This window comes from Pseudopipra pipra, chromosome 3 (genome assembly GCF_036250125.1).
Source record: "Pseudopipra pipra isolate bDixPip1 chromosome 3, bDixPip1.hap1, whole genome shotgun sequence".
Lineage (NCBI taxonomy): Eukaryota > Metazoa > Chordata > Aves > Passeriformes > Pipridae > Pseudopipra > Pseudopipra pipra.
In genome coordinates this window covers 41,307,042-41,332,181 of record NC_087551.1, presented here as the reverse complement: position 1 = coordinate 41,332,181, position 25,140 = coordinate 41,307,042, and the positions used below count along the sequence as shown (strand labels likewise).

Genomic DNA, 25,140 nt, shown 5'->3' with positions numbered 1-25,140 from the left:
TAGATACAGTTACTTTGGAAATACACATTTTTGCCTGATTGCTTTACCCATGAGTCAAAAATGTCTTCAGAAAGGTAGCATTGTGTAAGACAGTGAGTGACTGCAGAGTCTGCAAAATAGCAAAGATTTACATTGGCAAGGCTGGATGAAATTGTACCAGCCTTGCTCTCTTCTTTTGTAGCCACTGGAGCAAACAATGCAGGAGCACAGACAGCAAAATGCTTAGGCCCTGCTGCTCTATGGCTTTGTCTAAACCCACCCAGACCTCTCCCTGGCTGGCCAGACTACGCACCTACTGCAAAACTTTTCCTTCTGACATTGCATTCTCCTTGAGGGAAATTCAAGGAAACATGGTGAGGGAGAGAAATAAAGGAAGTGCAAGGAATCAACTGAAAAATACAACCTGTGAGCATAGATAAAAGAGCTGAGATCAAGATTTATATTTACTTTTGAGTTGAAAGACATTATTTTTCTTGTAGTCATTGCTGTGGAAGATAGAAGATGGGATGAAGAATACCTTGTTTTGGCAATAATTAATGGTTCTGATGGTTTCAAATTGTACAACAATTCCTGAGTTCAGTGACTTATATATTAGAACCAGTCAGCACAGAGCTCAAGAAGTGCTGCAACAACATAATGCACATAGCAATTGTCTTTTTTTCTGTATTGAAAGTTGTTTTCCTAAATAACTGCTCTACAATTAGCTAGTTTATATTACAAATATTCTGAACATTTTCCCACATAACAGGATTTTATGCACAAAAAAAGATTAACTATTTTGAGAATTTATATTGGATAATACACAGAGGATATAAATAGCTTCTGTATAAAGCTATCAGAAGCCTAAGCCAAGTATGACTACCCTCTCAGGAACAGAAAAAATACTAGAAATTATCCCTTATGTTAGTAATAGGGGTCTCAGAAAACACTGTACATAGTACAGTCTACATTGTGATAAATGTCTCAGTAAGGATCCCTTCCACAGAGATCTGCATATAAATCTTGATATGTCACTTCTGGGGCAGAAGAAGAACATTTTGTAATTTTGCCATGATTGGTGTTTGTCCCTTTTACAGAAGTAAACATCTGCGTTGGCTCATGTTTGATTTCTGCATCTCAGTACTTAACAGCATGGCCTGCTGTGCTGGGAGGACTTTGTTGACATTTATAATGCTTCCATATTGTTGTTTTAATTCAGATCACAACAAACACATCTTTGAAGTCAATTTCCCAATCACGGCCACTTACTTGGCTTAGGATCATACCAAACGGTCTAAGAGCACAAAGTTTTCAGATAAAGCTAAGCCAGAGCCCACCTAACACAGTTTCAGCCACTAAAAGGCTGGACTGGTCATGGAACAAGGAAGAGCCTGAAGGATCTCTTCCCACCCCCAAAACCTAGGTTAGCAACACTCTATAAATTTTCCTAGCACTCCACACTAGTTGCTTATGTAGACTTAGTCTTTGCCTTCATGTGTATAAAACAAGAAGTTTTGTGAGCAAAACGCTTCCAAGAGAATTATTCTTAAAAAAAGCAGTTAATTAAAATGTTCAATTAAATGTCCTTTACCTATGCCATAACTGTATTATGGTCTCGGATAAATATTGTATTCCCATGTCATTAGAACAGTAACAGCCAGACTAAAAAACTTTTCCCCATGATGAGGGTTAATTAAGGAAGAACCATGTGCTACTGACACAATAGTGCTTTTGTCAGCAAAAGAAATAGGAGATTTGCAGGCAAAGTTTTCTGTCACTTTTGGAAATCAAGCATTTTCAGTTGGATGAGAAAAACAGCAAAGATAACTACTGAAAGTCCTTTTTCTGCACATAGTTATAAATGCTGGTTTTCAACAACTGTGAGATAAAGAACTAAAAGGAATATTAGACTATAAACTCTTATACAAACCTAATAGTGGCCCTTCAGAACAAGCTTATCCTCAAGTTCATTTCAGTTAGCACAGTTTTTCAAAGGGGACAGACCAATCCCCAAAGAAACATGTTCACAGACAAATTGCCCAAGTTGTTCAACACAGTTATTTGGCAAGGTCTCCAGCCAGATGGGTTTGCTAATGACTTCTGTAAGGTGCTTAAATCGGGAGCTAGTGTAACCCATGACTGCCATGTTTAATTACTCTGTTAATGCAGCTTAGTGGATACTGTTTGTATTTTTCATCAAAACCTCTGACTTTTACATATCAAAGACAAAATGGTCTTTTTAATTTCAATGTAAGGATACCAAAGCCTTGATTATCTGCCCATGTATAACTTTTTCTAAAAGGAGTGTCTCAGAACAATTGTTACAGCAGTGGCAGACATTTGTTCAACTTACAAAACATTTCTCAGCCAATATGCACTAACAGTGGACACAGAATTTTACTTGCATGAGTTGAATAAATTTTTTAATTATTCAATAATTTTCTATAGGTTTGCCTGAATGCAATCAGCGGCTGAAAGGAAACTGGGATACAACTGGGATATTTTATTTTTTCTCTCAGGACAAGTCAAATGTGCTTATTACCTTCATTTCATTTTGTAAAAGTGTCCTTTTTTGATGTAAACTTTAAATTCAGTATTGTGCACAATGCATCTCACATACGCTTACACTGCAATCCTCAGATCTCAGTTGCTGGCACAAGAAAATGGCAAACTATTTCCTGCTACAGCTAATATAAGGTATTATGAGAAAACTAGACCCCTTTTGAAAATCAATGCCTATGAACAGCCAAAACAGCTTTTGTTCATTGACTAGTGAAGCTACCTCCTCAGTTCCAGGACAGGACACACCAAAGAAGTTAACTGCGATAACGCTGACAACAAGGGATCATGAGAGCTCTGGGCGGTTGGACTGTCTCTGGATGATCAGCCTAGAGATTGGGCTGAACAGAAACCTCAGCTATTACTGGTGACAGTGATTACAGATAATACAAGATAAAATAATTCAGGTTTAGATTTTTAACATTTATTAAAAAAGCAGGATGTATGTTCATTTCAAATTAAACAGTTAAAAATGTTAAAGCATACAAACAAATCAATTGTGTACTAGCAGCATCCAATTGTTAGAATTTTCTAGAACTCCTCAGTACAGTCTTGGCAAGCTAAAAATATTACAACTTGCAACCAACTGACCTCACCATAGTGCAGATAAAACAAACTTTATAAAAACAACAATTTAAGGTTAAATAAGCTTAAATAAAGGTGTTAAATACAAGACACTTGATCAAAGCTTCTGTACAAAGATAAACAAATTTGGCATTGTACAATTGATTGGCTGGCTCACACCATACATGATTTCAATAGTTAAGCAGTGTAACTGTTTAGCTGAACATCAACTATAAAAAAGTAACTGAAGTTGGGAGAGAGCTAACCCCAGTGAGCCATTTACAAGGCATGTGTATTTTTAGAAAATCAGAACACTGTTTATATTCAGGCACCATTTGTTCCTGCAAATAAATAATCTCTAATGTATCTGCATCCAAACTAGTGTTAAACACATCAGTGCTAACATTTTATAAACACAGCTCTGTGACTATTCACTATACCTCCATTCTTATTGCTATGACAATGTGGACTGTGGAAATAAAACTACTGTACATACAAAAAAATAGAGCACCTTTTAAACATTAAAGTATATGTCTGGTTATTCTTTTTATCTTACAATACTGAAGCCCAAGCTAATGTAAATTGCTTTAACATCTTCACCAGCGCACCTGAAATGCAGGAACTAAAACCCTAAATATTCCTCTTCAGGCAAGCCCCAGCCAGAGCAACTTCTAAAAATGTCTAAAATGACACTAAGGATTTTTTACATTCATCTGCACACAAACAAATATCTGCTATTCTCTGCTTTCTTCATACGGATTTAAAGACAGATTACCACAGTTCTCTCTCCTTTTCAAACGAATAAAGCTGGATAGAGAATGTAGCAGAAACACCTAAAATGGATTGTGAACACAGTGAAATTATTACCCCGCTAATTCAAAAAATACAGCTGTTACATTGTTCAAATAAGTATTTTCCAGGGGCTTGCCGATTAGGATTTTTTGTCTATCGTATTGAAAAACCATTCCGTAAATTTCCTCAGTTGAGCAGCTGCTGTTTGAGACTCCTCCTGAAGTCTCATGTTATCTTGTCTCAGGTGCTGTACCTCTGCTTGGAGAACTGCCTTGTCCTGTTTTTCCTGGTTAAGAAAGATACAAGTTGAGTAAAGCGAGTAGTTGTGATGACAGCATTTATTTTTGTTGTTAATATTTCTACACAAGTCATACAGACATATTTTGTTGAGCTCCCTAATCCATTAAGACAACTACTAACTGCAAATTAATTCCCCAAATATGCTCCAACTACCTCTTTCACTCTAAGAAAATACTGCAAGCTAAAAAGAAAACTAGATGTTACCTTAGTAGAAAAATTATAGGAGTTTACTCCATTTAACAAAAAAAAAAATCAAGCACTAAAAGCATAAGAAGGTTTTAGCTATAATAAATGACATGTGACAGCCCAAGTTGTAAGGAATTGATTTCAAGCACATGTTAAGGAAAAAAAAAATCCAATTTCAAATTTTTCCCTTACATGATTATTTTCTCACCAAAGCAGTCTCATTTCTATCAGTCCTGGCACTGTGTCCAGCTCAGAAATTAGACAGCAAATTGAGGCACAAAGCAAGTCATTGCTACATGACCAAGAAGGCAACAAGGATGACAAATCTGGAGTGCTAACCATATCCCTATCCTTTGTTTAATCCAAAGTACTATAAATGAACATAAAGTGCCTCACTCTTTCTGGGGTATGCCTAAATGTAGAACATTTATTCTGGAGTAAAGACCCATAAACTAGTTAGCCTTGCCAGTTTGTTTGCATAACCATTCCCACAGGACCTTCTGCACCTCACTGTTCTCATCGACCATTCAGCAACTGCACTATGTAATTTAACTGATGTACTTATTTCAAGCCCTTGATGAACTGTGTGTAAAAAAAAAACTATTAAGACTGGAGAGTAGTTATATTGCTAACGATCTCTTACCTTTCTCAGGTCGGTTTGTAGTTGCCGGAGGATGACTTCCAGCTGGTTTACTTTCCCAGTCAGAGTACTCGGAGCATGTTCCCTGTAAAGTAAACCACTACCTTCACTCTGAGTTAGTTAAAAATATTTTCTTCTCAGCTTTTGCAGAGTAAAACTTTTAGTAATAGCAAATGAAATCAATCAGTTATGAAAACAGAGACAAAACCAGCATCAATTACTAGTACAGACTATTACAAAATGAGCAAAAGACTATTACAAGAACATAAATCCAATCCTGCAATATCTGAAATATGACACTGCCTCTTATGCAAATCAGGCAGAAGTTACAATGATTTTAAGAAGGAATGTTTTAGGACTTATATGCACATACCCTGACAATGCAAGTCACACTCACTGCTAAATGGTGTGCAGGGACATTAGTTAACAAGCTGCTTTCTGATAAGGACTGTACTAATCTGAAGTAAGCTGCAGCAGCAATTACTGCAAACCAAAAGAGCTGTTAAGAGTTCTTTTGTCTGGTGTGCAGTAGTGTCATTTCAGTAAAGGATAAACCTATTGCTTTATGGAGACAAATATTTTGTTTAAAGGTCAAAACATATGAAATATTGCCACAGGTTGATCAAATGCATGACTGAAGGAAAATGCTGAGAACAGCTTCTGCTTTCTGAATGACAATAAGCACTGTGGGAGATAGTTTCATTTACATTATAGATGCAATTAGCCATCACGTGAATAATTGTGTCTAAAAGAGAGATGGTGAAGAGAAAAGCTTTGCATGCAAAGCTGAATCAGCTGCTTCATGCAACTGCACAAATCCAACAGATTTGCTGATCCTAAAAGGGGAACATCTTTAACAGTATTTTCCAATCCTTACTGATCATTAGACTGGGGAAAGATATGGACTTGGAAGTCATTACAATAAATGCGCTTTACCATGTAAGCAAGCTAATTTGTGTAAAATTGGTTCAAATTAAAATGTAATAATCTAACAAGCAAGAAGACTTTTCCCTCCATTTCCCATTCTTCCACTCCTGCAACTGAAGAGCAAAACTAATCAAAGATGTGTTTTTCTTTTAAAGCATGCTACTGGACAGATTATACAGCTGAATTTGTGCTTTTAACAAGTATACTCCTCAAAGCAGGAAAGATGGGGGGGAAGAATAATTTCTCCCAGAATACTGCAAAGAATTTGAAGAATTGGGTAGTTTGGCCTACAATTTTCCTGCAGTCCTCAGTTACACGTTCTCTTATTAATTTACCTTTGTATAAATGAAAAATTATGAGTTTACAAGTAGCAAATAGTTGCAAAGATAGGTAGGAACACCTGTTTCAAGATCTGAGACATTTGCTGCAGATAAAGTTGTGGCACACTACAGAGTTGAGCTCCTGTTATTGGTTCTAATCAAATGAAATCTAAAATAAGAGTAACATAAATTATTCTTGTGAGGAGGAATACAGTGAAAAATTTGATTACCTGAAACTCTGCATCTAACTGTGCTCTGCATTAGAGGCCCATTGCAGTGAGAGAGCTTTATTTGACTATACTACAAATTTTCTAGACAGAACCGCTCAGAATTTGATTCCAAGAAACAACATTTTTCAAAATCAGAGACAATTTGATCAGTCAAGGTAACAGGTCTGCCATCAAACAGCCGTGAAACATGCATACAGAAAATCTGACTCAGAACATAAAGACAAAATCTTTCCTTAAAATACTTTTGTAAGAAATATGCTTTAACTCTGACATACCCAGCAGCCTCAAGGAAATCTTTTCCATCTGGGGGACTCTCATCCAAAGGTAACTCCTGTGTTCCTTCCAAGCCCTGTGCTTGCTGCATATCATTCAAGGTGCAAAAAGATGCTACTCCCTGATCTGTAAAAAGCAACATAAGGATACATCTAAAACTGGACAAATTAAAGAGCTATATTTCTGCCATTATCCCAGTTCAGTTAGCGAAATGGCTGTAGGTTTCTACATCTCAGCTTTGAAGATAATCAGCAGATGTATGTTCCAACCAGTTGGCTTCCCCACGTCTGCATCCAAAGGCAACCCCAAATCAATTTTTTATGTCTATCAATCAGCAGTATGACAGTTTTGTCTGGACCATTTAATGCTGATATGAACAGTAAATTGGTCTTAATGAACTCTGCAGAAAACCATTTCAGAATTCAGGGCCACAACGGATGACAATAATAATTCAGCAAAGAGGTCTGCATTTTTCCATGGACTTAAAGCTCTCAGATTCCTCAGAAATCTGCAATGTTTATTTCGTACTGCTTTACTTTCTCAAGCATTTGCAGAACCTAAGGGCAATCTGCATACTTGAAAAACAATAAATTTACACTATTTTTATCAATTGAGTTTTTAGAACATATATTACTAAGGCAAGCTATTATCTGCATTGAATTTGAGTAGAACATAATCTAACAAGCACAGATGTAATTACCTATGGATATACAGTGTGGTTGCCAAAATATATCAGTCACCACATAATAGAAGTATGCCATGCAGATCATCATTGCACAGAACAGGAGTAAATGATGCATTCATTAGGATTTAATTTCTCTTCTTTAAAAAAACAAAATCCATATTCTGTGGAGATTGATTTAACTTATTTCTGCCAAACAAAATCCACGTCTGTAGGCTTGTATGAATTCTGGTGACAACATGCCTGCCTTGCCCTTTCTCCCCTTGCTCTACCACCCCACAAGGCCCAAAGCTTGCATTGTCATGCAAACGTGCAAAACATAGGAAATATTAAAGAAAGTTTACAGAAGGCAAAAGTCATCAATCTCAGACCATCACCTAGAAACGGCGTGTGATGACAGAACGGCCCAAATTCTTCATCTGAGTCAAAACCTGGAATAAGATTTAGAACGTTCCTATAAACAAGACAGTCCACCTCCACTGGAGCAGCTGTGGCCCTTGTGTACAGTGCACACAGTGGGATGTTCCCAGTGCAGCTCATGCTGGTGCTCATTCTCAGCCTCACCAGGCCATTTTTACACAATACCAACATCACAGTAAAGCAAAAGGTGTCACACCCCATGTCTCTAATAGTAATACCCAGTGTTGCAACACAGCATGACAACTTGGCATGAAACGTAAGAGGACAATCCTTCAAACTCTAAGGACACAAACACAGGCCAGATCTTTTCAACTAGAAAGGACATTTTAGTTTAAAAGTTTTACCAATCAAACATAGGAAATCACTAAAAATCTCTTTATTGATTTAAAAAAATTCCTTCAGTCTTAAGGAATACCAGAGATTGTCAATTCATTTTCTAATACAATGAAGAAAAGTTGCATGTCTTATTTTGTCCAGTTTTAAAGACTGCAGCTCATTTCTCCTCCTTTTATCCTTGTTTCTGACTAGTGATAGATCTCAGCAAATATGAATGTCTTTTCCATATCTCCTGACAATAAGGTAAGAATATAATTTTAAACACATAATCAATGACATAATTTACAGATTTGACACCTACTAAGTTAAGTAGATTTGCTTAGCATGGATAAACTAAAATTAATTTCCCAGGTCAAACACAGTATGTTGGCCAGAAACAAGAGAGTATAAACAAGCAGCTGCAAGTACATAGCTAATTATTGATTTCACTTTTATACTATTCACATGTTCACTACCACTTAATAGAAACAAAGCCAGCAACAAATGTTATGCTGTTACTATTTTTTCTATGGTCAACAAAATGTGACATTGTGTCTCAGAGGAAATTCTACTGCAATATAAAAAAATAATCTGCATTTTTTCCCTCTGCTGACTAAGCTTAATTAAAGAAACTGACCACTTGTCTGGTTTATTTGTCAGCTGAGAAAGTGTTTTGTCAGTTTGATCTCCTCAACAGTATCTTAGAGCATCTTTTTTTTGATGGATAAAAGCAGGTGCAAAACCAGGTACATGCAACTGTTAATGAAATCACATTATGCCATTTTAAAACACAGTCTTTTAAAATATTTTTGTATTATTTCAAAACACAACAAAAATATGCTTGCAGTAAAGGGATTAACTTCTCCTTCCTTGTATGATCCCTTGTGAAGTTCAATTTCACATAATTTAAAAACTATTAATAATTAAGAGTAGGAAATGAATTGTTATACCTTTTCTGTTTTTCTAGCATAACTTAGACATATTTTTCAATATTCATATCTTAATAAAATATGAAACCATATTCTAACATTTCCAAGGTGAGGAAAAAAGTCACTACATGGCCACTAATAATCCAAAGTCTCCAATTACATAAATTCCTGTGCTACTCTTCAAACATTAGTTCTTTAATTTTCCAAAGCCAGGTTAGTGGTAAAATAATTCTCTGAACAAGTTAGTAAGACAATAAATCTCTGTAATAATTAGTACAACTAGTTCCTGGACAAGAAAACTATTTAGCCTTTGAATACTTCTCAAGTACTTTTAAAGACACATTTTTATTTTCAGTAACTATAAAAAAATCTCACTGATCTCCGTATAAGTAGTCAAGCTAAGCAACAGCTTCACCAATTTACTATTTAAATCTGAACTGTGGTGAAGACTGAACTCGTCCTTTGAAGAGCAAAATCTTCCTATTGATTTTTGGTTTATTTGTTTTCAACAGAATTGGCTTGACCCTTTATTAATGAAAATGAAATCAAAGTTACCTCGAAAACCAGCTCTTTTTATAAAGAAAAATCAGTGGGTATGATACTGTAGATCTAAGTTCTGCTTCCTACAGGGACCCCTTGTATTCAGTTGAAGAGATAGGTGCATACTAACAGAAGAAAATACATGTAAATCTCAGAGTTCTTATTTTTAAGTGGGATGTCCCTGCCAAACCCCAAACAGAACCCATACACAGAAAACTATTTGCAAAAAATATACTGGTCTTGATATCAAAAGTTTAAGCGACAGTTGACTTAGCAAGACCAATGATGACAAGACAAAAAATCATATCTTAATTCACAGTAACAGAGTCATACAGCTGTAACTACTAAGAATTTGAATCTGAATTTCCATTGTTGCAGACCGCTAACAGAGGCCAGAAAAAACTAGGCAAATTTGATGTACTGGAAAGCAGAAAAGGCTAAAGTGAGTAAAGTGCATGAAGCCACTCTCTCATTGTTAAGGTAAAGTCTACCCACAAACATATACTTACATATGCACTGAAGCAAAAAGAATTACATGCAGTAGAAATGACTAAATGTTAAATATTTTCATTTTTTCTTTTTCTAGCACTTTAATGCACTACTTTGATTAAAATAATTATCTGTCATGCTGAATGCTTCACTTCTTTCTCATTATGTTATGTGTAGCATTACTTGCATTAAGCTATGAAGATTTTAAATCAAAGTATTAAAATAGCATTAATTATAGTAACACAGATGTTTTTGCAAAGATAAATTGGCATTAAGAAACACTGCATTCTGATTGGCACTAGTAGGCGTTCATAAAAATCACCTGGAAAACAGTTGAAACCACCAATTCTAATGAACTAAATCAGAGACATTAGAAGGACTTTCTTAAACCCACAGTATGATTTATCAAACACTAAACAGCATTTTAAAGCATAATAAACCCAGGTTGAAGTAGCACAAATAGTACAAAGTTTTATTCCTAATAGTATTCAATATTTATATTTGTGTCAGTTCTTTTCTATAATTACAATATCAGGTATGGACATCCAAAAAGGCTTCTCCTTTTGCTTCCCAAAACGTTGAAAAGATCCAAAAAGAGCCATTAGCAAGATAATACACATGCTGAAAGCCAGTTCCTTTTCCCTAACTTGGAGATCTATTAGAAGGATAATAGAAAAAAAGAATTAAAAAATTAATTATCTTACTTTCCCTTAGTCTTTTCTGAGATTTCTTTGTTCTCCTTTTTCAAATTGATCTTTCCAATTTGTTCTATAAATCCCCATGTCTTTATCTTTACTCAGTTGACCATGCTTGCTTTCTTTTTTTTTTATAACCTCTCCTTTTTTAGCCCAACTACCCTCTCTAAAATCCTACCTCTTTTGCTTTACAGTCACATCCAGTCCTATCGATTTTTTATTGTTTGCTTCAGGGATGGATCCAAAAACATTACAACAGTGTATTTCTATCATGTCAGCTGCCAGCTGGTTACTCTCTCTCTGCAGCTCCCAACAAAATAAGAGAAGGTAACTGGAAGTAGCATATCCATGTATGACAGAAATGGAAGGATGCCCCTTACTACTGACTGGGCTGACTCTAGCATGCATGTTAAATATCGTATCTGGATAAATATCAGAGTCAAAACTGTGTCTTGCAAAGGAAGGCACTGTGAAGACAAAACAATGTCACACACAGCTTATCGACACTGACCCTCAACAGAGGCAGCACAAGCAAAAACCCTTTCACTGCAGCTTCTGGAGCCTCTGGAGTTAATGCCTGCACAGCTCTCCATTACACTGTGAAGACCTGTCTTAGGAATAACAGAAGATTTTCAGGAAAAGTTTGAAGTAGGTATTCAGCTTCCCACAAAAGTTCTTGCCAAGTAAAAGCAGCAAAATTAAATCTTCACAAAGCGAAAAGCATTATCATCATAGTTTCAATTTAAAATAAAAAAAGTAATGGCTTCTCCCACTCTCACAGACCAGAGTTTAAAACCTACTGTTCTACATAGGACGAAGGCTTCAGCTGAATAAAAGCTAATACTAATAAACAACCCTGTCCACTGCTCATTTGAGGGGAGAGAAGAAAGCTAAAAATGAGACTGCTGCTCTTGTAACACTCAGAAGTAAACTCTGAGTACAGATGATGATAGCAAAAATCTTGCTACTATATTTAATTCTTAATCCAATTGATGCCAACATTATAAGCACCTAAAAAGGCTAGAGCTAACATAATTGAGATACAATTGCTTTTTAAGACAGACAGATGAAGGACAGTGAGGACCACATTAAGAACATTGAACTGATCAAATTGTGTAAGTTGTCAACATACAATCTGGAGACATCACAGGAGAAAAATCCTGACCTTGGAATGAAATTATAATTCTAATAAACTGATATTAACAAAAGACCTTGTACAAAGAAAAAACTAAAATTAAGTTTAATATCTAGGTTCTAGAACAGAACATAACTTTAAAATATCAGGTTCGCAAAGCCAAACTAGAGAACAACTCTAGAGTTAATTTCTGATTCAGTATTAAAAAATTCTTATCTATCTTGTGATCCTTTCCATCGAAAGTTGGGGGGGAAGGTGTGTGTTTGTTTTGGTGTTTTTTTGAGATGGTCCTATATAAAATGTGATCCAATTTCCACCCAGTTTAATAAAAAGATCAAAGCAGTTTTATATTCAGAAGTGGATAAACTTTAGAATCATCCACTCTCTTTTTCATGTTGATAGAATGCAGAACAGTAGTTCCAAGCTATTTTTAAATACAAAGCTGAAGCAACTCCTAAGTCAATAACATTAAAGTACATATGGAAACTGCATCTGCTAATTCATATCCAACACATTCCCTTCCATTTTTTTATGACATGCCTATCAGTTATTCTTTTTTAAATTACTTCCAAATTGTAAGACATAGGATACAGAAAACTAAACAAAGGTTTAAAAATTCCATTCTTTGCAAAAGTTTCTATTGCAGCACTATAAATTTAGTCAAAACATTGTATAAATCATCTAAGATATACACAGATGTCTCTACTGCAGAATCCTAAACAGAAAAGAATTACATTCCTTCAGAGGAAAATAGATGATTATTTACTACTCAAATTCTTTCAATAATTAAAAAAAACTCTGATAAACAGTTTCTGTCTTACAACTCAGACCTTCAGTTCTTCAGCATTATCTACAGATATATCCAAGGTTTTTACAATTAAAACACAAGAAGTGAATACCCTTCCTCCCTAGGTTAGAGCACTGTGGGGTAGCTATGTTGTTCTACTTCTCCCTCTCAAATTCAAATGTAATTACACTCACATAACACTTTCCAAAGTGAAATTATTTTCATCACAATACTAAGTAGTAAACAGAATGAAAAGCTATTCATTCTCAAAGGAAGCTAAAAATACAGAAGCATAACTGGTATAGAATGATCTTTCAGTCAGTTGAACTCAAAAATTTTATTAGCATTTAAAAATATTCTTCAAGTACAAAGTTACAGAACTAGTCACTTACTGATCCATATCTTTTTTGCAGTAGCTTAAGCTTTCAATAACAAATAGCAGGGTGTTCCCTGAGCAATCAAATATAGAAATGCATGGGAACAGCTGTCAAGATTCTCAGCATCACAGTATTTCCTGCCAGCTATCACTGCCATGTTGGAGTAATATTGAATGCATATGCAGTTAATCAGGTTAGGAAACAATATAGTTCTTCAAATTCCTAATAATCACTGTTAGTTCAGGTTTTCACAATCCCATTTAAATTAGTATAGTAAGTAGTTCTGAAGAGTTGTTGGTCAAAATGAAATTTAATCACTTCATATTTTGGGAAAGAACCAGGTACCAGAAAACTGATTCCCATGGTTGCTTTTAGTTAAAAAACCCAAATCACTAACTTGACAGCCAATTCTCCTCATAAACTTAAGACCTGTATCTTATACAATGATGACTGTGGTAACATCATCCTCATTCATTAGATACCCTTGACTTTCCGTACATTCACCAATGCAAGCAACACCATTTAAGAGATGTCAGAAATTTTATGACAGCACAGCAACTTAGCCAAAACACCCCTCAGAAACAACAAAACACAAACACTCCACTGTATATATTCATATATATACTCCATCTTTCTGTATTTATACATTATGAGTAGGTTTAGCTTCCAGAGGTGGACAAAGTTTTTTTCTAATCTGATTTTATTATTTAAATAAAGCAAACCTGGTCTATATCCTGCACCTCAAGTTCTGCTATTGGAAAATAAACTGTACGTTTTTTGCTGGTCTTCAAGGGCTTATGAAAACTGAGAGGGACTGCAACATCATTTGGACTACACATACCAGTTTATAAACACAACACCACAGACACAGGAAACTGTTACTCCCGGTTTCATTTCAAACATCTAACATAAATGCTTTGAATCTCTCCTTCAAAGAACCTGATTTTTCCACTTGATTACAGAAAGAACTTGGGCAACCAAGTGGATGAATTGCATCTGAAACGGATATTGAAAGTATCATAAATACCCCAAATTTTCAGTGACAACCTTCCGCACTGAGAAGTGATACTGCCAAAAGAACTAAAGGGCTATGGAGGCAAACACTGGGTTTTTGTAATTCAAAATGTGGCTGTACAATATATATATTTTTTTTAAAGTTTGTGTACTGAACATTGATTTTTATTCAAATGTTCCTGTTACCTTCAAACGCTCGTGCAGCATCTACCAGATGAGACCAGTCTAGCCCTGTGGCAGTGTCTGGCAGGGGCATCAGGCCAGGATCATTGAATTTGGCTTTATCAGATAAGGACCCATCTGAGAACCAGAATTCATCTAAACAATAAACACAATAATTAGTCTTCCTGTAACAATTATGCACAATTAATTTTGAAGCTACTATAATGATCTGCAAAAAATGTATAAGCAAAGAGTGCTTATCTTCATTACTCTTGTTTCTGTCTTTTCTGTTCAATACTTAGTATGGGTGGAACAATTTCTACATGTTGGCAGAATACACGGGAAGAGTTTCTAAAGGGGTTTTTTTTGTGCCACTTTGCACATGACATGTTCTTTGCATTTTCATGTGAACACTATGTGAGGAGGCAACATCCATTCTTAAAGCATAGCATATTAAATCTGAGCACTGAGCAGAAAAGTTGCTAGATACACAAAGTTATATTTTTAAGGTGCCTGTGAAACAACATACAAGATACTTACATGCAAGGTTTTACTCTGAAATTTAAAATACTTTTAGTTCCAAAACCAATTAAAAACATAACCTGTCTTTCTTTTAATACTCATTTTCACATTGAAAATACTACCTTGTTAGTTTAATATTTTTAGCTGTATCTCTGAGGATGTAAGGCTTGTGTGGAATTCCAGAGGGAGCTGTAACAAACTGTATGCTGTACACAGATCATATATTAAATTAAATGTATACACTATAAAGTTGGTTCAAACACGGTTTTCAGTTATGCAGTCTAGTAGAAAGGTGCTGCAAACATACATTTTACTAGAGAAGATGCTAATTTTCATAATTACATTAAATAGTTTTATATTTTCCTTTCCTTTGCTATTGTCCATAGCAAACTTTACTCTCTGATCAATATGAACACATTAAAAAGAATAATGCTGAACAGGCATACAAAGGTTTATATTCTTAAAACTGAACATAAACCAAAACCATTATATTTATAATCACAGTTTGGCCTAACCATAAAGCTAGCAATGGAATATACTACTTTTATCCCATAATATTGTCAGGAAGAAAGAAATTTTGCTTTAAAAGTATTCACTTCAATTTAAAAAAAGGTCAAAATAGTACTTTTTCCTCAAATATTTCAGAAGGAGATTTCCATCTAGTTATTCCAGTTATTCAAAATATAATACATAAGAGCAGTATTTTTTCCCAGAAAAAGATCAAACAAAAAACAATGAAGGAAGAAATGCATGCATACAAATGGAAGAAACATTATAGTTTAAGAAAATGGCATGTTGTCATTGTCCTGATACCAGTGTTCATTTGAATTAAAGATTTCTGACCCAAAAATCAAAAAAGAGTAGGCTGTTACAGAGCAAAGAATAGAGCATATGATATGCTCTATTCTTTGCAGAAATCTTGCTTAAAAAAATATAGAATATCAGGAAAAGGAAAGTGAAGGAGGGTTGGAATCCTCTGTCACAAATTAGGAGTCCCTGCAGAAGAGGTACAAATCCTATTTACTGTGGAATTTATCTTGTTCTACACTTATATGAAAGGTGCAGTATTGTTACATTACACTTGGAAGTGGTTTGAAAAAACTCTGTAAAAATATCTTTCTCAATACTACTCTTCAGTATGCAAAAGTGGACATTATATGAAATGGAAAATACAATATAGACACATATTCTATTCATATATCTGTACTGAGATTTTATTTTCAGTTCCTTATAAACATATGTAAACTCTCACCTAAGGTTACCTTGGTGCAAATACACTGGAAGCTGAAAGTCAGAGCAGTCTCTGAACTTTTGTATATGACTTAGAAACTATAAGAACCTTATTTATTCAAGTACAAATGTTTTATACATCCCTGTTGTGGAAAATAGACAGAATACTTTATTTGAAAGGCTGGCAAGCCAGCTTTTGGTTCTAGACCAGCAGGCAGGCCCTAAGGGACAGTCCTTGCTTTTGTGTGATCAGCCTACAGAGGCTGATTGTGAAACCTGTCAGGAATAAGCCTGTTCCCAGCACGATTCTGCTGGCTTTCCAAATTAAAGTGTAGGAGTGATATATTCACCAGTAGTCATCCTTCATTATGCATTGTCTTTGTGAGAACCTCAGTTCACCTTAGGGTGGATCCTATTCAGTCCTGCATAAGCCCTGACAGAGCCGCTCAACTGCAGAAAGCCTGCCAGAGTAGAGATTTGAATATTGATAGCTCTGGAAATGCAAGTGCTCATGCTGATGGCTGAAATTTCAAGTGGAATAACTGAACGGGCATGAGTAAGCCACCACAGAATAAATCATTTTCAGGATATAAATTGTGTTCTTTTGCAATGGGGAGGGGAGAGGGAAGGGAATAAGAAAAATACCTCTAATTATATAGGCCTTGGTGCCTTTGAATTTCAGAGAATATTGGTTGTATTTCAGGAATGCTCTGGGTGAGATAAATTATTTCTAGCTTCCTGTATTTGCATTTCTTTCCTGCTCCCCTTACCTTACTGTTGCCTCCACTCTTTCCCTCTATGACTGCCACATCAGCAGCTGCTACCTGTTGTCTCCCTTTTTGATTTGGGCAAAGGTGATAAAGTGATGCTTGAGCATACCCACCTCTGCACGGGTATGCTCAAGCGTGGGCTCTGTGTGCCCTGGAAGATATGCCTGGTCTCATAGGCCACTATCCTCACTGCACACAAGACTGACTTTGAGGCAACACAGATTTATCCCTTATTTCCTTCGAGGAAACATTTTCAGTGTTGTCTTTCAGTTTTAAAGATTATTTTATTTCTTCTACTCCTTTTGGCACAAAAATAATTGATCCTGTAGTTTCTGGTCCTTTCAGTTACGTCACTTCCTCTACTTAGGAATTTTATTTATTATTGATGCATAAAAGTATAAAGCATTTTCAAAAGAGTCCTTATTTTCACCAAAATTATGCGGTCAGTTCAGTTTCTGACAGAGCTCCTGAAATGGATGGTTATCAGTTCCACATATGACTGTATTTAGATAGTAACTAGTTATACAGAAAAAGAAAGATTCACCTGACTTAACCTTTTCTACTTCCAAGGCAATTATCCTGCTTCAGTTGGAACTGCTACTTTTATGCAGAGACTATAGATTATGAAAAAACTATCTGCTTACTGTGCTCAAACTAGACATGTTGTTTATCAAGTAGATTATCTCAAAAGATGCTGCAGGTGAAGGAACCTATCAAATCATATGCAGACAAACTCCACTGTCTGTGGGATGTTTTTCTTTCATGCAATCAGTAATTATAACTCTACAGTCCTCTTAAACAACAGCTTCTGTCTGCTGAACCCTTCCCTTCTTCCTTATTGCCAAGGGTTGCTGAAAGTCTACCTCCAAAGATGTCAGCCTTCTTGTGGACATGTGCTCCTAATAACTACTTTTTCCTTCCTTTTCTTATTGAAGATAGTCTTATGTTCTAGTATGATGAACTATTCACTGTGCGAGAGCCTCTAACAGCACACACATATACTCCTTTGTTTATGTGAATTAATCAACAGCCCGTATTTGCTTACTGAAAAACTGTTTTCCAAATTGCTAACATTGTACATCATCAATACACAGTGATGCTCTTCCATTTTAATACTGCTTCTTATTAAGGAGGTTAGTTTTGGACTGAAGTTTAGTAAGTCAGTTTCAAGACAGATATTCACCTACTAACATAGCTGCAGATACAGCCACTGTACTTCTGGCAGCCTTTTGCCTATGATGTGTATAATCTGAGAACTTTCAGAATCTGTCAGTGTACTTTAACTCTTTTTTTCACTTCCCCCAGTGATAAAATAATAATGAAAAAAATCCTGTCGCTTCACTTTTCTCATTATCTTTTTATAGTCAACATCACACACAGATGAAGTTTCTGGTTCTGTATTTGCATGGTCATTCTGTCTGATAATTCTGATTTGCCAGTATACTGATACACCTGAGGTTGTTTATTATGCTTTGGTTTTGGTGCTGCCTTGCTTACCTATTAATCATACTTTTTTCCTTGCTAGAGTATTTCATAGAGTATTTTCCTGCCACAGTATTTCATGCTGAGTAATAACATGCAAGAACATACCTTTCTAAAATTAACTTCAGCTAAACCCATGCTATTTCCACTGATTTCTGTAAACACTGAATATCAAATGCTTTGAGATTGCATACAAAAGACATTACTATGATATCATTACTGATATCATTACTGATATCTGATACTAGAACCTTATGCTAAAATTATAAATGCAAAAGAAACCTCTCATTGATATAGAATGCAAAGACTGATTACAAAAAATCTTCTTAACAAGAGCCAAAGTTAGTTTCTTATATTCTTATATATATTCTATGTTTTGGAAACATAGATGGACAAGTCACGATGTGGGGTTTTTTCAGAGTGTAATTACAGATAACCAATTAAATCTTCCTTGAAACAGTCATCATAAAAGATCTTATATAGCTGGTATTGCTAAGCATTTTTAAAATACAGAACCAGAAGCAGAAAATAGAGGTTACATATGAAAACAGCATGAACTGCCTTGGATATCGGCAATCAGTTTATGACTGACAGGATACCAATTTTGTGGGGGGGTTTTTCTAGCTATGTGTATATATATCTTCCTGTATCTAAGAAGCAGCAAGAATGAAAAACTAAGTGTCTAAGACAGAACTAATACACAAACCACTAAAATATCACTGCTGGAGGAGCAGTATAAAGCTTGAATGTACACCGTTAATTGCCTTGTGTCAATCCCCATAAGAAAAGCATGGTGAAGGTTTGATCCCATTGCACATTAACCTTTGTAAGAAATGACTCTAAAAAAACAGGCCTAACATAGTAACAAAAAAAAAAAAAAAAGGAAAAAGAAAAAACCAAAATACAATCAGGATGCCTAACTCTATAGCTCCTTCAGAGACTACAAAATCTACTGAATTCGTCTCTAGTTAAACAAAATGGATCTCCATTCACTGTCTGTAAAATAATAGGATCTTTTCAGATTAAATTTGTAGTAAAGAGTTTCACTCTGATAGAAGAGTATTTTTAGAATGGCAAAAGGTACACCAAGCATGCATTCCCATCTGAAAAAGGAATTTAGCACTCATTTGAGATACCAGTTTAAAATTAACCAGTAATTAGTCACTAAAACTCAGTCTCATAGCTGAGGTCACTCTAACTAGACAAGTGTAGACAAGAGTTTTGTATATAAAGCTCATTTCTGAAAGTTAGCAAATGACTGCTAGTTCCAGAAGGACAGGATGAATGACAGAACCCCTTTTATTACTACTTCTTTTAAGTCATCTGGACATGCACCTACAAACGTCCTTAATGTTTTCAAGAAACCCACCCACAGCTTCTTAACTATGGAGTTGAAAGTCCACATTTTTTTTTAAATTTCAATCAACTGTGATGCAGATAAATAAAAAAGGCTTTTTTTTTTTTCTAATTTGGGTGTCCACTATAGGTGCCCACTATAGGTCAGACACCTAAACTAATTGAGAAGCATATACATTCAGCATTTTTGAGAAAACAATTGACTCTTACTAAATAAACAAGAATGGATATGTAGTCTAAATATACATATCCGTCTGTGTAGAATGGAGCTTTTCGTTCCATTTTTTTTTTTCAAAAAAAATGACTGCAAACTTAATAGTTCACCCTGGAATTATTGCAAGCTAAGCATATAATAAAGGTCTCACTTATGAAAACCTCACAAGTAAAAAGAAATATTCATAGAACAGTTTTAATTTAACACCTCAGACTATTATTTAGCTGCCATTAAAAATGAAGTATCATTTGCAAAGGTTTTACTAACATGTTAAAAAAGAGTTATCAGCAAATTCAATTTGGAAATTGAAGTCAAAGACAACATTTATTGCACATTTCAAGATGTTACTAAAAGGATCATCTAAATATAAGCTGTTCCTTTTAGCTGTTATTTCAAATATATCTTTGAATATTTCAGTAATTTGAATGCACATAAAAAATAAATAAAAATATTAAAATAGAATCAGGTCAGTTTCACTTAATTAGGTTGCCACTGGAAAATAAAATGACAAGAAATATCTTCAGACAAATGTTTGTTGCCTATCACTGGTCTCATGAAAATTCTTTGGGAAGTAAAGTGAATGCTGCCTCCAAACATGATAAATATGAATTAATCACTAAAGGCAAGCATGGACATGTACTGCTGACGAAATATTCTTTTACTAGGATAACTGGAACACTGATTTGACATTTCTTAATTTCACCTTAAAAGCAAAATCTAAGTTAATACTTGGTGATTTGTTTATTACAAATATTGCAGACTCACCAATGACAGCAACAATTACTTACTTCTCAGATTTCCAATTCCAGGAGTCAGGCCCATTCTGGGAGGCAATGTGCTGTGATATGGTGGGGTAGTGCTGAACAAGATATCATTTGGCAAGGCCTGGTCTAGCATTGAACTTCGAGAACTAGCATAGGAAGATCCTCTTCGATTACTACAGATACTTTCATCTGACAGGGTGCGATAAAGTGTCCTCCGGGGGGAAAGGTTTCCATAAAATGAAAACTAAACATAAAAGTAAGAACACATATTACTGGTTAAAATAATTCATACGATCATATCCCATCATCAGTTCTTGGGAGTATTTTTCTGGGCAGGCAGTCTGGAATTCTTGAACTAATTTAGAAGATCAGAGATTTGTTCCACCCTATCAGATCTACTGGGGCCTCAAAAGAGTTACTGAATTGGATTTTCATACTTCCTCAATATTTTGGAACATATCACCAGTGATTAATCAGATATTGTGCAGTTTTATTTATTTTGAAATGCTAAATGAAAACTCCATAGCCTTATGACAGCGATGTTTTACAGAAATGTATATAAAGTTACCAACTCTGGCAACATATTCTGTGATTCTGACTCAACATCTATGCAAGACTATACATAGAACTGTTTGATTTTAATTTGAAATGACTACACTTTAATGTTAAATATTCTGAACTGATATATGCTGCCACATAATTCATTGGATGATAAAAGTGATTTGAGACGCTGCATCTCTCCAGATATCACAAAATAGGCTTAGAAAAGAGGGTAACAGAGTGCAGTGAAAACTGGTTATGCATTTCAAAAGGCTACCTAAACCACAACCCAAATATCTACAGAAAAATAAGATATTACTGTACTGTATAACTGGATCATTCTGCTTCATAAGTCATTCTTCAGCAGTGAAAGCCCAGTTTTCTTTACATCTACAAAGGCCAGTTAACACTTTAATTATTTTAACTGGTTTGTCCTGCATATAACAATTAAATGTCTAGTTTTCTTTGTAGTTAATTACGAGTTGCACATTCCCTATGTAGAACAACTGCTTAAGAGGAATAGCATTTGAAAAGTGTGAATATAGTACAGAATTAAAGACATCTACAATTGTTGCACTTCTGATAAAACTTGCTTACTGATGAATGGTTCTAAAAGGAATACGCAGAAAGAATCATAGAATGGTTTGGGTTGGAAGGGACCTTAAAGATCATCTAGTTCCAACTCCCCTGTCATGGGCAGGGACACCTTCCACTAGATAAGGTTGCTCAGAGCTCCTTCCAACTTGACCTGGAACACTGCCAGGAGTGGGGCATCCACAACTTCCCTGGGCAACCTGTTCCAGTGCATCAGCACCCTCACAATAAAGAACTTCCTCCTAATATCTAATCTAAACCTAATCTCTTTTATTTTGAATCAATTCCCCCATGTCCATGCAACAAGACACAGTCTTTACAAAATACTTAAAGACATTTCATAGTGCTAGTTTAGGAAAGCATTTATCTTGATAACAATACAGAATATGTTCAATTGTTAGAATGCTTAACTACATCCCTGAGAAAAAGGAGGGAGACATTCAGATTCTAATCTAGAAAAGCATCAAAATACTACATTGGTTCTAGAGATCTGCCTGAATCAGATATGGGCCATGGAAATAAACATCATTAAAAATTTTAACACATACATAACATGGTCACAACAGACATAAGCAGCATCCCTAAATGAATGGATAGAGGACATATGCAGCATTCTTAAATGAATGGATATACAGTATTCTTCTATAAGCAGTAGCTAAGGAATATCAAAAGACCCTGAGCTTAATTAGAAACCACATTGGGCAGAGGGTTAAAAGCCTTCATCCTCTGAACTGAAGGGTCTCTCTCCCTCTCCCCTGCACTCAAGATGATTCTCAGAAAGTGTCTTGCTGCAATTCTTGGCTTCTATTCAAGTCTCCTTAACCTTATACTGCATCTTCTATCTATAAAAGTTGTTCACCAGTTATTGCAACATGTTGAATGTTAATAGTTGGAGTTTTACAGTCTCCTTTCAGGGTGTGACAAAAATTAAACATTACCTAGAGGGCTCATTATTCCCTGATCTATGAAGAAGGTAAAGCCAAACCAAACAAAAAATGTGACTTGGTTGTGTAGAATCTCACATATTCAGAAAATTCCTTTCTGACTTCACTGTCAAAGGTAACTCACTCACCAATATCAAGATTACTACCCTCTGTGAAGGCATAACCAAAGAGTGTATACTGCCAAGTCCTATGGCCAGGATCTCTTGTAAGTCAGGGCCCATGGTCTCTCTTACTAAACTTCTGTTTACTTGTCTTGAGAGGTGAAGGGGATAGCAATAATTTACCTAAGGATGGTCACACCTCCTCAATCTTTTTTGATTCTTATTTAGGTTTCTAGAAACATTGGCAGTTCTTGAAATCATCACAAAACCCCAATTATTGTATCAATCATAAATGATAAAAACCTCTAGCACATTACTTATGAAAATTCAAACACATATAATGCACACTTAACATACTACATGTTAGAAATATATACAATCTGAATTTTAAATTCAACTCTGTACTTAGAGGATTCCCATGTGTTAGTTTTATTCAGACATGATGATTATGCTATTCAGCATATTGTATAAACACCACGGGTTAAGAGAGCATTGAGTTAATATGGAAGTGTGACAGTTATCACAAGTAATTTAATTGCTTTGTTCTTTATTCCACATTAGGCACAGAATTCAGAACCATTTACACTTTGGGGAGTAGCAAATTTTAAGTTCTCTATGCACTTCTTGAGAACTATTAAATATTAGATTGTCTTCATACGGTAAAGATTAGATGAGCTCTCCACTGGCACTGACAATTATGCCTTCTGAGAAGTTGCCACTGATACCTACATGAAATTGTGGTTCAGATTTCAGATGGAATTGTTGGTACTGACTATTACAGGGCAGGGGAAAGTGGGTTACTTTTATTCATGTGCCTTAATATCACACTAAGTGTATAAATTCAGGCATCCTACATTGAAAATGTCACTTAACCTTTCAAATTATAATTAAGTTGCTCAACCTGCACTCGTCTCTGCTCAAACTAAGCAAAGACTGACTTCAACAAATACTGTATTTCATACATAATCAAACAAATTTCCCATCATTATAGGAAATGATACTTTGGAACTTATGGTCAATACTTATAGAATCCCCATGGAATAAAATTAGCTTGTACAAAATGTTATTGCCTTCCCTACAGCAATCTTGGCAATACCAGAAATCCATTTCTAAGGTAACTGTGGCTGAGATAGATAGAGACAAAGAAAGTAGCCAACCTTTCTTCTCCCTTCCTCCATAGAGAGGCTGTCTGGCAGCATCAACTTCAGAAAATCTTCTTTGGACAAGATTTGTTGGCTTTCAACAACAGCATTCCTCACAGAAGTTTGGACTGGACTCAATGCAGACACAGCATCAATATCATCATACACTCTGTTGAGAAAATTGGTGTTTTTAGCAAGAAATTGGATTTGAAAGACTGCAATCATTTTCTGTCACAAAGTGAAAATGGTTAGAATTATCTCCTGACCCAGCACAGTCTATTTAAAACATTTTTTTGATCACTTTACATTTATGAAACTGTGGGTGCAAAAGGAAATTCTTAAACCGCTGAAAAATCAAGTTTAGGAATCCTAAAGAACAATGCAAAAGAGCATAATCCTAGTTTCTCCTAGCCTGCCTCTCTTTTTTATACACCACATTTCACTATCAACATAAAAGCTGTATTTATGTCAACATTTCCAAAGGTTCATCACAAAAATTTTTAACTTTTACTTCCATGGCAAATCAGAAAATCAATATTTTATAGTGTCATATTGCATCCAGCTTCACAATCTGCAAAAATTACTATGGTCATCGATGGCAATGTTTGAAGTGTATTGGTAATCAACTGTGTAGTGTGCTACGTGTATTTTATTATCAGTAACTTCATAAAGTTCTTTAGATAAATAAAACAGCTGTCTTCCTTAATCATCAGCACATAAAAATCTATTTACAGTCAACCACAGATCGTCACACTGAGTTATTATCCTTCAGCTTCCTTCCAGTGAGAAAGGAGAGACAGAATTTTAACAGGTTTACTCTGAAAATGTAATTGAAGGAACTAGAGATTCCCAGTCACAGAGAACACACACTGGAAGCCATCGCTTACTGTCAAGTGCAGGATAATCAGTGACTCTGTCTTCAGCAGAGGAAACAGACTTTGCTATGTTAAAGTGTAATTCTCAGTGAATTATATCCTATAGTGGCACAACATTCAGCAATTGACCTGATTTTCCATCACTGCTAATTAGAGATGTTATTTTATTTCAACATAATTATCCTCAGAGAGATATTTCCTCTCCGTGATATATAGAGAGCTTTCCTAGAAAGAACGAGGAGAGGCAACGCTGTATGCCATGGAAAAATCTGACAATATCTTCTGATATAT

General features: G+C 35.3%; 1 protein-coding gene across 5 annotated transcripts in view; it reads right to left on the bottom strand.

The window, feature by feature from the left end:
- Window positions 1-2,940: 2,940 nt before the first annotated feature.
- SIPA1L2 (signal induced proliferation associated 1 like 2) overlaps window positions 2,941-25,140 on the bottom strand; it is a 131,583-nt gene continuing 109,383 nt past the window's right edge. For 2 of the 5 annotated variants that reach the window (XM_064648814.1, XM_064648816.1), the window contains 7 exons: window positions 23,990-24,143; window positions 20,678-20,897; window positions 14,340-14,471; window positions 7,830-7,883; window positions 6,773-6,896; window positions 5,024-5,105; window positions 2,941-4,180 (listed from right to left, as the gene is read on the bottom strand). In XM_064648814.1, coding sequence (XP_064504884.1) covers window positions 4,034-4,180; window positions 5,024-5,105; window positions 6,773-6,896; window positions 7,830-7,883; window positions 14,340-14,471; window positions 20,678-20,897; window positions 23,990-24,143 — 913 coding nt within the window. In that variant the 3' untranslated portion in view covers window positions 2,941-4,033. The remainder of the gene's footprint in view (window positions 4,181-5,023; window positions 5,106-6,772; window positions 6,897-7,829; window positions 7,884-14,339; window positions 14,472-20,677; window positions 20,898-23,989; window positions 24,144-25,140) is intronic. The other 3 variants (XM_064648815.1, XM_064648817.1, XM_064648818.1) reach the window with 2 other exon arrangements.